This window comes from Heterocephalus glaber, unplaced genomic scaffold (assembly GCF_053883595.1).
Source record: "Heterocephalus glaber isolate CG9 unplaced genomic scaffold, H.glaber_assembly_v1.0 deba00001481, whole genome shotgun sequence".
Taxonomy (NCBI): domain Eukaryota; kingdom Metazoa; phylum Chordata; class Mammalia; order Rodentia; family Bathyergidae; genus Heterocephalus; species Heterocephalus glaber.
Genome location: NW_028258317.1, coordinates 59,253,968 through 59,267,133, shown reverse-complemented (window position 1 = coordinate 59,267,133; position 13,166 = coordinate 59,253,968). Strand labels below are relative to the sequence as shown.

The following is a 13,166-nucleotide window of genomic DNA, read 5'->3' as shown; positions in this document are numbered from 1 at the left end:
GAGGCTGATCATTACTGGAGACAGAGAGAGAGAAACTTGAGAAAAGCTCTAAGTCTACTCTTTTCCATAAAATAAACAAAGAGTGTTGCCTGGATCCTTGGCTTAGCAAATGGTGTTCATGGTGGAATTTCTGCTACCTTATTGCTTTCTTTTTGTAAGTCAGAATATCAAAAGTGGAACCCAAAAGTAAGAAAGTGTTATCTCATGCTTCCTGTACTCAAAGAGCTCATCTTTTACAAGGAAGGAGCAAAACCTAGTGTATTATGTCTGTTCTGCTTTTTTCAGTAGCTCTCCTGTTGTGATAATCCTGAGTCCTGATATGGGGAAGGTTTCTGAGCACAACAAGAACTCACATAGTTTTGCATCAGATCAGGGTGGGTTCTCTCAATGCCATCATCCAGGATGGTCACCACGATGTTCTTTCCTGTGTAGCCTCTCTTCCAGGCTCCTTCAATATTCATGTCTGATTGGCAAGGATGAGTGTTGTCACTGCAGTGCTAAAAAAGGAAAGGGATATTGCAGATTAGGAATAGTGAGGAGATGAGAGATCAACAGCAGTTTGGCAGGCTGTTGCTAGAGGAGAAGCCTGAATCTCCAGTATGCACATAGTGAAGATAGGAGGAGATGGGGGAAAACAAGTCCTTAGAAATCTATAACTAGCTGTGACTTGCACTGATAACATAAATCCTTTGAAAAAAACATAAAAATAAATTATACGTCGACAGCAGACTAACAATACACATTTTGTTGTTAGCATGTATTCATGAGACTTAAATACTCATTGTATGATAGATACCTAAGTTAATTAGAAATATTACAGGCATTCAGGCAGGGCCGGCCCCTTCAGGGAATCAGCACAGAAGACAGTTGTGGCCAGAGGCTCATTCACTGAGGTCCAGGCTGCAGGAAAAGGATACCCTCACACTTCCCCTTGGGATGATTAGCAGTGATTGATATTCTAAATAGCTATCAGGCACCTGTTTGGGGGACCTAGATCTTAACCCATCCCTTCCAAGATCCCTTCCAGGTCCTGACCCATCCCTTCGGGTAAAATCCTTGTTCTTTCCCTGTATGCTTGCTACCTGATTTGCTTCCCCATTTGATCCCCATTTAATCAATATTACCTAAGGGACTATACTTGTTGTAATCTTATTGGCTGACCCTACTTTTGTCCCACCTCATACCCACCCAGTGATTTCCCATTGGATCAATAGAATCTGAGTGATTATACTCCCCCACCACCAGGGATCGAAACTCAATACCTTGTGCTTGCCAGGCAGGCGCGGTGCCACTGTGCTAAATCCCCAGCCCTAAGCGACTATACTTTTAGTCTTATTAGTTGACTACAGTTTTGTCCCACTTTGAACCCCCTGAGAAGTGGGGCGGGTGGGCTACCCACCTTCCAGATCCCCTTCTGACTCAGACAGAAGCAATCTTTCTCTCACTAAACTCTTCCTATTCTTTAGCTTTGTTTTTCCTAGAATTCATTCTTCGATTTTAGAGAACACAAACTCAGCATTTTGGACATCTAGCAGGCTGAGAGTTATATTTCCCTTATATTATTTAGAGGTCCATATATCATAAACTCTATATCAATTGGAGAGCTTCATTTATAAATCCAAACCAGGTAACTAAAGAGCAGGCATTTTATAGCATCTTACCAAGCACCCTGGAGTCACAACTAGAACTAACTGAGGTAACTTTGGTACAGTTAGCTACAGATGTGCTTTTGTGAAAAATCTAAGAATGAGAAAAAATAATGGGGTCTCAGGACCTATTCACTAAATTAACAATGTCTACTGTACCGTCCTTTATAGGGGTAAGTAGACTCATTCAGTGCTACTTTGAGAAGCACTGAAAAGGTGGGTAGGGCTTCAAGATGTGGCTGTAAAACATGGACCCTTGGCTCATTATGTTTAGAAATCTCATTCCAACATGGCTACAACATACAAACACACTGAAGAAGGAATTAAACCAGCAGCTTTTCCTGATGTAATTTACTTTCATTTGTCCAACCCACACAATTGTTTCTTTACAGTCCATCTCTTTGAAAGGTCCCTCTGAGTGCTGCTGTTTTCCAGGTTCTTAGAACTGAGGAGAGAAACGTAGGAAAAGAAAAGTACTGCTCCGTAATGCCATAGCAACGCCAGCTGCTTCAGGCCTTTCACCATTCACTCCTTCCCTTCAGCTTCCAAACAAACAGTTCAGCATTTAGGGAATGGAACGAAGGCCGGCCGAGCTTTCTCTTCTTTAAGCATAATGGAGACCCCACTGTCACGGATTCCTTTAACACACACTTTATTGATCACCTACTGCATGATGGGCATGGCTATGAACAAGGCACTGAGGTTCTGGTCCTAAAGGAGAGCCATAGAAGATAAAGAAACAAACAAATCCATTTGGAGTGCTCATGGGGTTTTAAAGGTGTTAAAATGGTGATATAATGGTGAATGGGGAGAGAGTCGAAGACACTGGGTTAGGTGGGATGGTCAGAAAAAGACCCCAATCTCTGAAAAATCCCTGAAATGTGAACTGGGACATGACTGATGAAAAAGAGCAGGGATACCCAAGAGGCAGGAATAAATGTCATGCAGTGGGTACAGCAAATATGAGGACTGGCATGTGGATAAGAGCTTACTGAGAAAGATGGTACTGCTGAAAGAATGGCCCAGGAGGCAGCAAACTAGAAAGAGAACCCATTATTCTTCTTTGATTCCAAGTAGACCCTCAAAAGCAGCTCCTGTCTTTCCAATCCCCATACCTTGAAATCAAATGCTAACCACTGATGGAGCTCTCCAGTGCCTCCTGACATGCATTTGTTCATGAATTAATTCCCTGAGACTGCTTTTTCTTGAATGTTACAAATGAATACGAATAGTTTCAAGGATCCCTTCGAAGACCATACCACTCATTCAGGAGAGATGTTAATTTCATAGAAAATAAGGGCTTACATATATGTTATGAAACATGTGCACCCTCTTCCTGACTTGTTCCTGACACTGGAGGGCATGTCCATGTATCGCAGATAGCTGAGTTAGTTAGAAATTATTATACAGCAGGTGGACAAGGTTGGGTCCTCAGCACAGAAAACAATTGAGGCACATTCACTAGTTAACATTATAAAAAGAGAGAAAACTACTGCACCCACCTGCTTCCCCTGAGGATGAATAGCAATGACTGATATTCTAAATGGACATGACTCACCTTAATTTGGGACAGAACATCCCTAGCTAGCCCATTTCTTAGGAAAAATTCATTTATGCTTGCTATGTGACTTGCTTTTCCATTTGATCTCCATTTAATCAATATTACCTGGGAGATTATGCTTGCAATATTATTGGTTGGTCATGGTTTGGTCCCACCTCATGCCCACCTTGTGATTTTTCATTGGATCTTATAGTTTTGTTCCATTTTGTACCACCCTCACCTCCTGGCTTTGCCCCATAAAACACCTTTGAGAAGAGGGGTAAGCAGGCAACCCACTTTTCCGTGTCTCTTAGATGGAAGCTGTCTCTCAATAAAGTCTTCCTACTCTTAATTTCCACTGTTCCTAGAATTTATTCTTTGATTTTAGAGAACATGAGCTCATGTTTTAGATATCTAGCAGGTTGGGAGTTGCAATATTTTTCTTGTTTATATTATTTTGCTTATTTGGATCACTTGGTGCCCTATATAACATACACATTCTACTACTCTACTGTGCCCATCTAATCTTATTTTACCACCACCCTCCAGTTTTCCAGGCTCAGCTCTGGACTTAGATCCTCCCCAAAAGCCTTCTTCATCTGACTTGTCTTTTCCCCTTCCCTCAACATAGGAAAACACACACACACCACAATTTGTTCTACCCAATCCAACTCCTACTCACTGAATTCTGCTTAATGGCTACTGACTCCTGTCTACTGTTGAATCTCAGGTATGAGTTTTGTCGCTTTGACTGACTTAAATTAAGTCTCACCTAGGATTTCAGAAGCATTAGGTTGACCACACACCAGAAATGAAAGCATACTTTCAACTTTATTTCCAAGTTCAAAACTGGTAATATGCTTACTGCTCTGACCTCTTCAGAGATACCAGCCAGCTAATGCTTGGTTAACAAAAATAATAATGAAAAAAAAATACTGCAGATTTCCAAAATACCTACTTTTTAAAAAAAGTCTCATTGGTCTCCTTGTGGCCAAGAGTGTAGGTCTCTCCTCACCAAATATTTTAATTTAACACAAAGTAGCTTTGACAGGTTTCCATTTCATTTTCTTTTGAAAACTTGCTCCAACCACCTGCAGTATTGATTTTGACATGGAGCAATGTTAGAGTGGCCAAGAGGTGGGTGGGGGAAGGAAATGCGCAGGAAATGGGTAACCCACAGATGGGATAACTGTCCTGGAATGGAGGGTGCTGCCTGAAATTGCAATTATGAAAACTGAAAACCAGTCGTGTATGGAAAACATGTGTGTTAACAGTGGAGCAACTAGTTTTCTTCTTTCCACCTCTGCTTTTGTTGAATCTGACTTTATCATTAAATATTCTGATTTTTTTTTCCTTTTGCTTGCTTGCTTTATTTCATTTTTATATCTACCAGTATAGGCATTAGTGGAAGGAAGAGAAGAAATAGAAAATGATGCGTTCATTTAGATAATCTAATATACCAGGTAGTCAAAATGTCAAAGGGAAAAAATTTAATCAAAGCCTAGAGTATTTCTTGCAAATGAGTAATAGGTCATAGAACATTTAAATCAGAACTCTCAGTCCTCAACGTGAACCTTACATTTTTAACACATTTTATGTGGTCTAGGCTTCCAAATGTGTTTGTGAGAGTTGTTTTGTATACCTAAGACATTCAGAGAGCAAAGACTAGACAAATGCTGATGGTAAATACTGACCAAAGATGAGAATTACTTCATTATTTCCTTAACTACCTAATTATAAGTGACTTTAAATGAGGTCCTATTTATTTGCCAGGAATCCATGTTATAGCAGTATCCCAAGCCAAAAGGAACATTTATTGACCATGATTCCCTCAGTCATAGTCAACCTCATGGAGGAGATCTCTGCTGGACCTCCAACTAGAGATGAATATTGGCAGCTGTAGCACATATGCAACCCCTGGCCTGCCACAGGGGCTAGTTAGAAACCTCTAGCGTATTGAAACTGAAGACTACATATGTGCACAATACATGCAAACATATATAGCAAATGTATATAGCAAGTGCACCTTCAGTTCTGAATAATGTGCTGTGTCTCACTAAAGTCTCTGCACTGATGACTGTTTAGAAAGAACACTGGATGTGAAAACCAGAAAATATCTTGCAGAAACAATGGTTTCCACCAAGGTCTCCCGCTTTCTTATCCATAAAAGTTTTCATCCCTTTTACAAATACCATTTTAAAGAGACTGTTCTGTGAGTTCAAGAAATGGCCTTTTTCATGCCAAGGTTGAGCTGTTCTGCTTATATACCACTATGGGTATGTCCACATCTCTTGTGTTTTTATGACACATCACAGTGTCTGATCAATGAAAGAATAGTTTATACCCAAAAAACCACTTTGGGTGTGTTTTCACCATCATTTTCTCTGCTCTAAGGGCAACAACAAGTGCAACATCATTCTTTTTTTTTTTTTTGGTACCAGGGACTGAACTCAGGTCCTTGGGCTTGTGCAGCAGGCTACAAAACCACTGAGCTAAATCCCCGGCCCTGTTATCATTCTTTTTTAAGTTCTCTAAGTTGTGAGGGTCCCAGTGAAATGCCTCCAAATCCCCACCCGACCCTTTTTTGTGGTTCTAGGGTCTTGCACACATTAGGCAACGCAATAGGCAACCGATCTACTATTAACCTACATCCTCAGCTTTTAGACTGCCGCATATATGCTATCAATAATCTGCTAACACTGAAAACATCTATTATTCATTATTATTCATATAATGGATTAAAAGGCTGCATCTCTGACTATGTATTAGTAAAATAGAATTTAATCCACAAAAATCTGTTCTAGAGACAAATTAAGAAACACATCTAGTCAACTTAATAAAGTCTTTACGTATATTTGAAATTCTTAAAATGTGGAGCCCAGGAGTTGGGATAAATAAAAAAAATTAAAATGATATTCCCTTAGGTGAAAATATAACTAGCATCTATCTACTAGGCTCTTAATCATGGCCAAACATTGTACTAATCACTGCATGTGCATAGCATCATTTAAGACTTAGAACACCTTTGGAAGAGGCACTTTTGTCATATGCTTTTAATAGGTAAAGAAAATGAGACTCAATCAGCCTAGGTAATTGTCCAGAGTTTAAGCAGCTGGTCAATAGTGCAATTAGGATTCCAAACCAATTAGGATTCTGACATCACATCATATGGGTATGGAACTCTTCAGTTAAAAACTGAAACAGAAAAAGCTTAAGGCAGGGTCAAACACAAGCAAATAATGAGATAAGGAGTAGGTAAAGGGTGGTTATTGAAGAAAACAGCTCCAGTAATCAAATAATAGAAATCACATTGGCCCTAAGGCCAACTAGGTTGAGTGAAGTCAAGTAATAAAGTAGAATATAGTTAGATTAAGACCATAAAGATCTCATTTTTCCTTATTCCATTTATTGCTACACATCTTTTAGGGAACACCAAGTTTCTATTTGGATATTTTTAGCAATAGGGAACTTCTGTCTTTATTAAATTGCCAATGATGTGCTGGTAAATCAAGTCTTTTTTTAAAAGCCTTATTTGTGGTGTTTATCAATTTCCATGGTGTAAGTATGCACATCATGGTGAGTTTCAAACTACCACAATCACAAAATTCCTGAAAATGCAATAAAAAGGTTTCATGAGCGGTTAGAAGATGAGGCCAATGCATCCCTGGAAGCAGCCCATCGTTTTCACCCTGCTCCTTTTGTGATGAAGTCACCCCTCCGTTGGATCTGACAACCACTCCTTATCAACCCCTTATCTCCTTATTTGCATCCCACTTAGATATCTGCTTCTCAGTGGTTGGGGACTACTGGGAAGTACCTAAGCTTAGTACCTCTTTGGCTTTTCAGATAATAGTATTATTCCGTCTTGCATTTATTTGCATAAGATTTTCTTTAACCTGTCTTTCTCCAGGCTGCCTAATCCCTTGTGATCACTCTGGACCTTGGTGAGGAAGGCCATTGCTCATGCTTTCTTCATTGGGTGTTTGAGGTAGACATCCTGTGCCTCCTCCAAAAATACAGCTGTCTCTACAAGTTCCTGAAAATCTAAATGATGCTCAGTTACATTTTATTTTTATTTTTTATTTTATTTGGGTACCAGGGATCGAACTCAGGACCTTGCACTTTCAAGGCAGGCAGCAGAACCACTGAGCTAAACCCCCACCCTCAGTTACATTTTAAGATGTTTACTACTATATGTACAGGCTAGTGGATGGATTTCAAGTCATAAACATGCCCCTAACCAGAACAGATTAAACAGTTATTCAGTATTTGGCATCTCAGGTCTAAGTTAGAAGATGGAGACAGGAATGAGGGTGCACAAGCAGAGAACAGGTCCAATTGCCTTTTGGGACACTGCTCAAACATTTTGTTCCCATTTAATCACTGTGTTTCACTCCCTATGTTTATCCTAGTATTCCAACTCTGCTACAATCATGGTTTCCATCGACTGCCATGCAATTTGACAAAGAATCACTTCTTTGTTTTTTGGGTATTTTTGTACCGGGGATCGAACTCGGGTCTTTGAGCTTGCGTAGCAGGCGGCGAAACCACAGAGCTAAATCCCCGGCCCAAGAATCACTTCTCTAACATAATTTGAAGGGTGTCCTGCATAATACCAAGGAAACTTCAGAAAATAGTGGATGTTAGGAGAAGGCTGTAGTATACGAGATACGCCTATACAGAGGAAATCTGAATAAATACAGACCCTTAATTCAGTTACGTTGGTAGTTAAGGAGCCAAAGTGGAGCGCAAAAGGACAGCTGAATGCTCTTAAGATTTAGTTAAGGGTACCTTTATCATTTGTACATTTTGTGATCTTCTTCGAATATTTCCATACCTGACCCATCTGGAATTAGAAATTCTTTATTCTTAAAAGCACTTAACAAAACAAACCAATAAACCAACAGGCACATCTTTCTCTCTAAGAAATTCTTGTATGCTTCATATTAGTGTTTGGAGAATAGGTGTTAGCTGTATTACTTGGCCTTGCTGCTGAAGGGAAATCAGCATCTCTTAAGATGTAGAGGGCGTTTCTGTGGCACTAAAAACAAACATCTTTGACATGATAGTCCTATGTATCTGCCAGGTTTACATAATTCTCAAGTCCAAATTCTCAGGTCCAAAAATAGAATCAAGTTTTTAAAATCTGGGTCTGAAGCCACTGCCTCCTTCTCCGTTGTCATTTCTTCTTCTGATTTACCAAATGAAGGTCCCTATGCTGGCCATACACTGGACCTGTTCTCAGCTCCTTGAACTCTAGTTTGTGTCACAGACAAAGAAACAGTTACAGAAACACATGCTAATATTATTATAGGGCTTGTTAGGGTACTGTGCAAATGTGGAGCCCAGTCAGGGGCGGTATGGGAAGGCACCTGTGAGAAATGGCAGTGAAACTGAGCCCCTAAATATGGCTTGACTCACCTAAAGGCAAGTGGGAGATGAACAGGATGTGCTCCTCTCTGGTAAAGTGATGGAATAACCAATGAGAGACTGGAGTGTTGATGGAACTAAAAAAATTCAATATTGCTGGAGGATGCAGGTTAAGAGAGGGGAAGTGAAGGATGAGAAAAATGGAAAGAGATGAGACTAGAGAGGCACAAAGGGTTTATTATACAATAAAAGCTAACTAATGTGAGGTTATGAGCTCGAGGGAAGTAGGCCAATCTAGAAAGGCAGGAGAAAATCGTGCATTGGGTTGACACAGCTCGTCTTAGAAGAGTTGGCTGTGCAAGTGGGGAGGAAGGGCCATGAGGACAGTCAAGTGTATCACATATGATTCTACAGCAAATTCCCAGGTCCGTGTGCATGGGGCAGAATGGTCCTTTCATGGGATGCCAATGGTTGTCTGCTCACCCACCCATACTCATTGTAGCATAACCTGATTACATATGTGTTTTACCTTCCTAGTGAAATGACAAGCCACTTGTAATGGATCCTGGATTATATATCTTTAGAACCTGGAGGGTTCATAGTAAGAATACTCAGTAAGTCATGAATAGATCTTTATTTAAAGGGGGTAAGTTAATTTTACGTGTCCATTTGATTGGATTAAGAGATGCCTCAACAGTTGTAAATATTATTTACCAGTGTGTCTTTCAGAGAAGAGATAACCATTTGAATAGATTAAGTAAAGAAGACAGGGTATCATCCAATCCATTAAGGGCACAGATATAACAAAATGTCAGAGGAAGGGTGAATTTAATTTGCTTTGTGCTTGGGTTGGGATATCTATTTCTTCCTGCCCCTGGACATTAGTTCTTGATTCTTGAGCCTTCAGACTTAGACCAGGCCTTGAAGGTTTCGAGTGGACCTGCACACTGGCTTTCTGTCCTAGGTCTCCACTTTACAGACAGCAGATCATGAAACTTCTCGGTCTCCATATTCACAGGAACAAATCCCTCATAATAATTCTCTCCCCCACTCTGTGTGCGTGTGCACACATGTGTGTGTGCTCTGTTTCTCTGGAGAACCCTTAATGACACAGAGAGAACTTTAAGAGTAAAGGCAGAAATGGATTCTGAGGTAAAATATAGAACAGGATAACTGACGTTATTTATAATGCAGGTAATAGAAAAGGTACAAATAAGATATAGAAATCTTCATCTTCCACACATTGCCTTATAATAGGGAACTGTTTATTCAGCTTTGCCAATGAAGTAATACATAAAAGAACATAGGAAAGGAGTGGGGACTAAAGAAAGCTTTTATAGGGAATTACATAAGAAGAAAAGGGGGTGCTGATTTGGGGGTGCTGATTGTTTTAATGTGCCACTAACAATTTTCCAATACTCCTGGCTGAAAGAGTCGATATAGGAGACAGTGGTAGATAAGCTACTGCCCCCTTGGCCTGGTGGGAAATTTCTCCTGGCAGAAGAAGAGATCAGAGACACAGAAGTCTATTTTCTTTGGAACACACAGGGTATGCTAGGAGTGAACATTTCTCAACTCTTTTCTGGTTTTTGTAAAAAGGCTCAACTTGAATATTGTCTTCCATTCTAGGTCATGCAGCAAATTCTATTAATTTATGAGTTGAAGAGAAACTTAGTTTTACCAAATGACTTTCTTCCTAGCTAACTATGAATCAAAATAAAAAAACAGATTTTTTTAATATACCACTCTCTCCCCCAGATAGAACAATTAGTAAATTAGTAAATTGTGCTTGCTTAGGCATGATCTCAATTAAAATGTTTTCTTTAAGTGCCTATAAGCTGAAAAACAATTCCTGTGCTGGTGCTTGTGAAAATGAATTTTAAATGGAATAGAGTTGCATTATTTAATAATTATGAGGACATTAGCAGGAAGAAATGTTCATTCTTTTCCAAAATGTAATTTCTTTGTTTGCACTGTTTATAAAATTCTGCTTGCATAAAACTCTTCAGCTTCTTTTTTCTTTCTGCATACATCTGCTCAGAAACTCCTGTGCGCCCTTTATCTACCCAGAGCTCAGAAGTGGTGCTAACAGAATAAAGGATTTCTTCTTTTCTTTAAAATGAGTAGAATGCAGTATGGCTTGGATAAGTGCAACCAACTGGCTTCAGAATTCAAACATCCCACTGCTTTTATTTTTTTCAGAGCCATAAAGGAAAACAAATGATGGAAAACAAATTTTTCTAATGTTGGAGACATTTAAAAGGTTTAGGAGGGTAATCTGAATATCACTTGAAAATATTTGAGTCTAATTTTATAAATATATTGTTTTTCACTTATATTCATAAATTACAGCATTCTTAGTGAACATAATGGCAGCTGATTCATTTTTCAGTTGAACAAATAATAAAGAATAGGAATACACCTATACACCATTCTACAAAATCTTCAGTCGTACTAAAATCAGGTTTTTGACAACATAATCATTCTTTGTTACATGGATGGATGGGTGGATGGATGGACAGAGAACAGAGACAAATAAATGGAAAAAATAAGACACAGGTTTACATTTCCATTTCTCTTAAATTCTTATTGAAAGCTGCACATCTCTCAAGGACTCTGTGGAACTTCTAAACAGTAAAAACGACTTTAACTTCACTACATTAGCCCTTCAAACTAATAGAATACAATAGAGTAGATGCTCTAGGAGGTATCTTCAGTCTAAGCCAAGTGAGACACACAGGACATAGAGGAAAGAAGAGAACTCAGGAGAAGGGAGAAGAAGAGAAAATCAAATGTACCCAACAGTGAAGCTGTTCAAGTGATGTTCCTGTCACCATTAAATTGTCCTATATTTTTCAAGAATAAAAGATTTCAACTTCCTAATAGAACACAAGCTTAACCTGTTCAAACTCAACATGCAGAGGTGCAGAACTTTCTTACTGAACATTGATAATGTTCCCCATTATTTATCTCACAAAAAGGAACTCAAGTAGATATCTTCAAAAGACAAAAAAGATTTATTATTGCATTAGAATTATACATAAAAATAAAGAGAATGTGGAATTTCAAATAGGTTTTTCCAAGTTTCGAAGGGTTGTTGTTTGTGTTTTATTTTGTTGTTTGCTTTGCTTCTCTTTGGTCCTATGTGATTACTGACTCAACTTGCTGAATATTCTGAAGGTCCTGAAGGGCTCTTAGCATGCTCTCTAATAAGCTATTGCCACAAATATATTTATTTATACAAGAAATACGTAATAATTGTGAACCAGAAGCTGTAAAACTATGGAATAATACTGTCAATATGTCAAGATTCTTATTCTTTAAATCAAGCAATCATATCAGAAGAGTCAAAGCCCACATGAAAAATAATTAGTTGCAAACAAAATTTGAATTCAGCTTTGCTCTCTTTTCAACACACTAGCTAACCTCACAACCACAACTGCTTTTTTTTTCTGAATAAGATAAATCCTTCAGACATAACTAGTCTTTGTTTTCATACAGTCAAAGAAAATGTCTAGCATACACACAGTGGCCTAAAATAACAGTGTATTGCTCAGAAAAGGAGAATAATTTGTTACGACCAATAGTTGAAATTTACTTTGTTAACTTTTTCTTTTTTCTTTACTGTACAAACCACTAATTCCAAAACTTAATGACTGGGAACAAGACTTTACTGGTATCATCCACAATTCTGTGTGCTGAGTAGGAGGTGCTCTGTGGTTCTCACTTGGAGCTGCCTGTGAGGTGGTAGCCTGATGTCACTGGGACTAAAGGTAGTGGAAGGCCTGACTGACAGGGAAGTTAAAATGGTGTTTTCATGCACACAGACACTTGGAGAACTGTCAACCATACCTCAGGATTTAGTTAATGTGTGTTTGTCATGGGCGAGTTATCTGCAAGTCCTTCCAAAGTATATGTGGATGTTCTTCGACTTTCAATGGGTTTTCCCCAACTACCCCATCAAAAGTTGAAAATATTATACATTTAAAATACATTTAATACACTTTACCTACTAAACATCAGAGTTGAACAAAACACAGTTCCCCATAGTGTTGATTGTTTGCTTTATGGGCTGACTGGGAGCTGAGGCTCATTGCCTTGTGAGAGAGCACACTACTGAATACTGCTAGCCAGGAAAAGATCAAAACCCAAAATTAGAAGTATAATTTCTATCAAATCCATATTGCTTTTGAACCATCATAAACTTGAGAAATCCTAAATTGAGCGATTTTAAGTCAGAGACTGCTAGTATATTTATTGTGTAATCATCTATGTCCTAACAGCTAGAGGAATGGCAGTTGCAGTGCAGTTACTTTACATCTGCTAACTGCCAAAACATTTATTTATGCACTTGTGTGTGTTCCTGTGTGTGCTGTATTTTTCCAATCAATATTTAATGATGTGTCTACATCAGGAAATGAGAAAATCCATGCTCTTGCATTCACAAACTTTATATTGAAATAGGGGTATATTGGTACTAAATAAGTAGACAAGTAAGTGATATAATTAGAGATTATGGTAATAATTATGAAAGAAATTCTAAAAGCAGGCCTTGGGTAATACTATGAGAAACGAGTCATTAAATGTATACCCTGAGCTCTTCACAATTT

At 38.7% G+C, this 13,166-nt stretch overlaps 1 protein-coding gene and 1 pseudogene across 2 annotated transcripts in view; both read right to left on the bottom strand.

The window, feature by feature from the left end:
* LOC147825976 (proprotein convertase subtilisin/kexin type 5) overlaps positions 1 to 13,166 on the bottom strand; it is a 341,197-nt gene that overhangs the window by 216,386 nt on the left and 111,645 nt on the right. For both annotated transcript variants that reach the window (XM_004862531.3, XM_087184121.1), the window contains exon 4: positions 354 to 497. In XM_004862531.3, coding sequence (XP_004862588.1) covers positions 354 to 497 — 144 coding nt within the window. The remainder of the gene's footprint in view (positions 1 to 353; positions 498 to 13,166) is intronic.
* The window catches only part of LOC147825977 (nuclear receptor subfamily 5 group A member 2 pseudogene), a 33,873-nt pseudogene continuing 26,309 nt past the window's right edge, over positions 5,603 to 13,166 (bottom strand).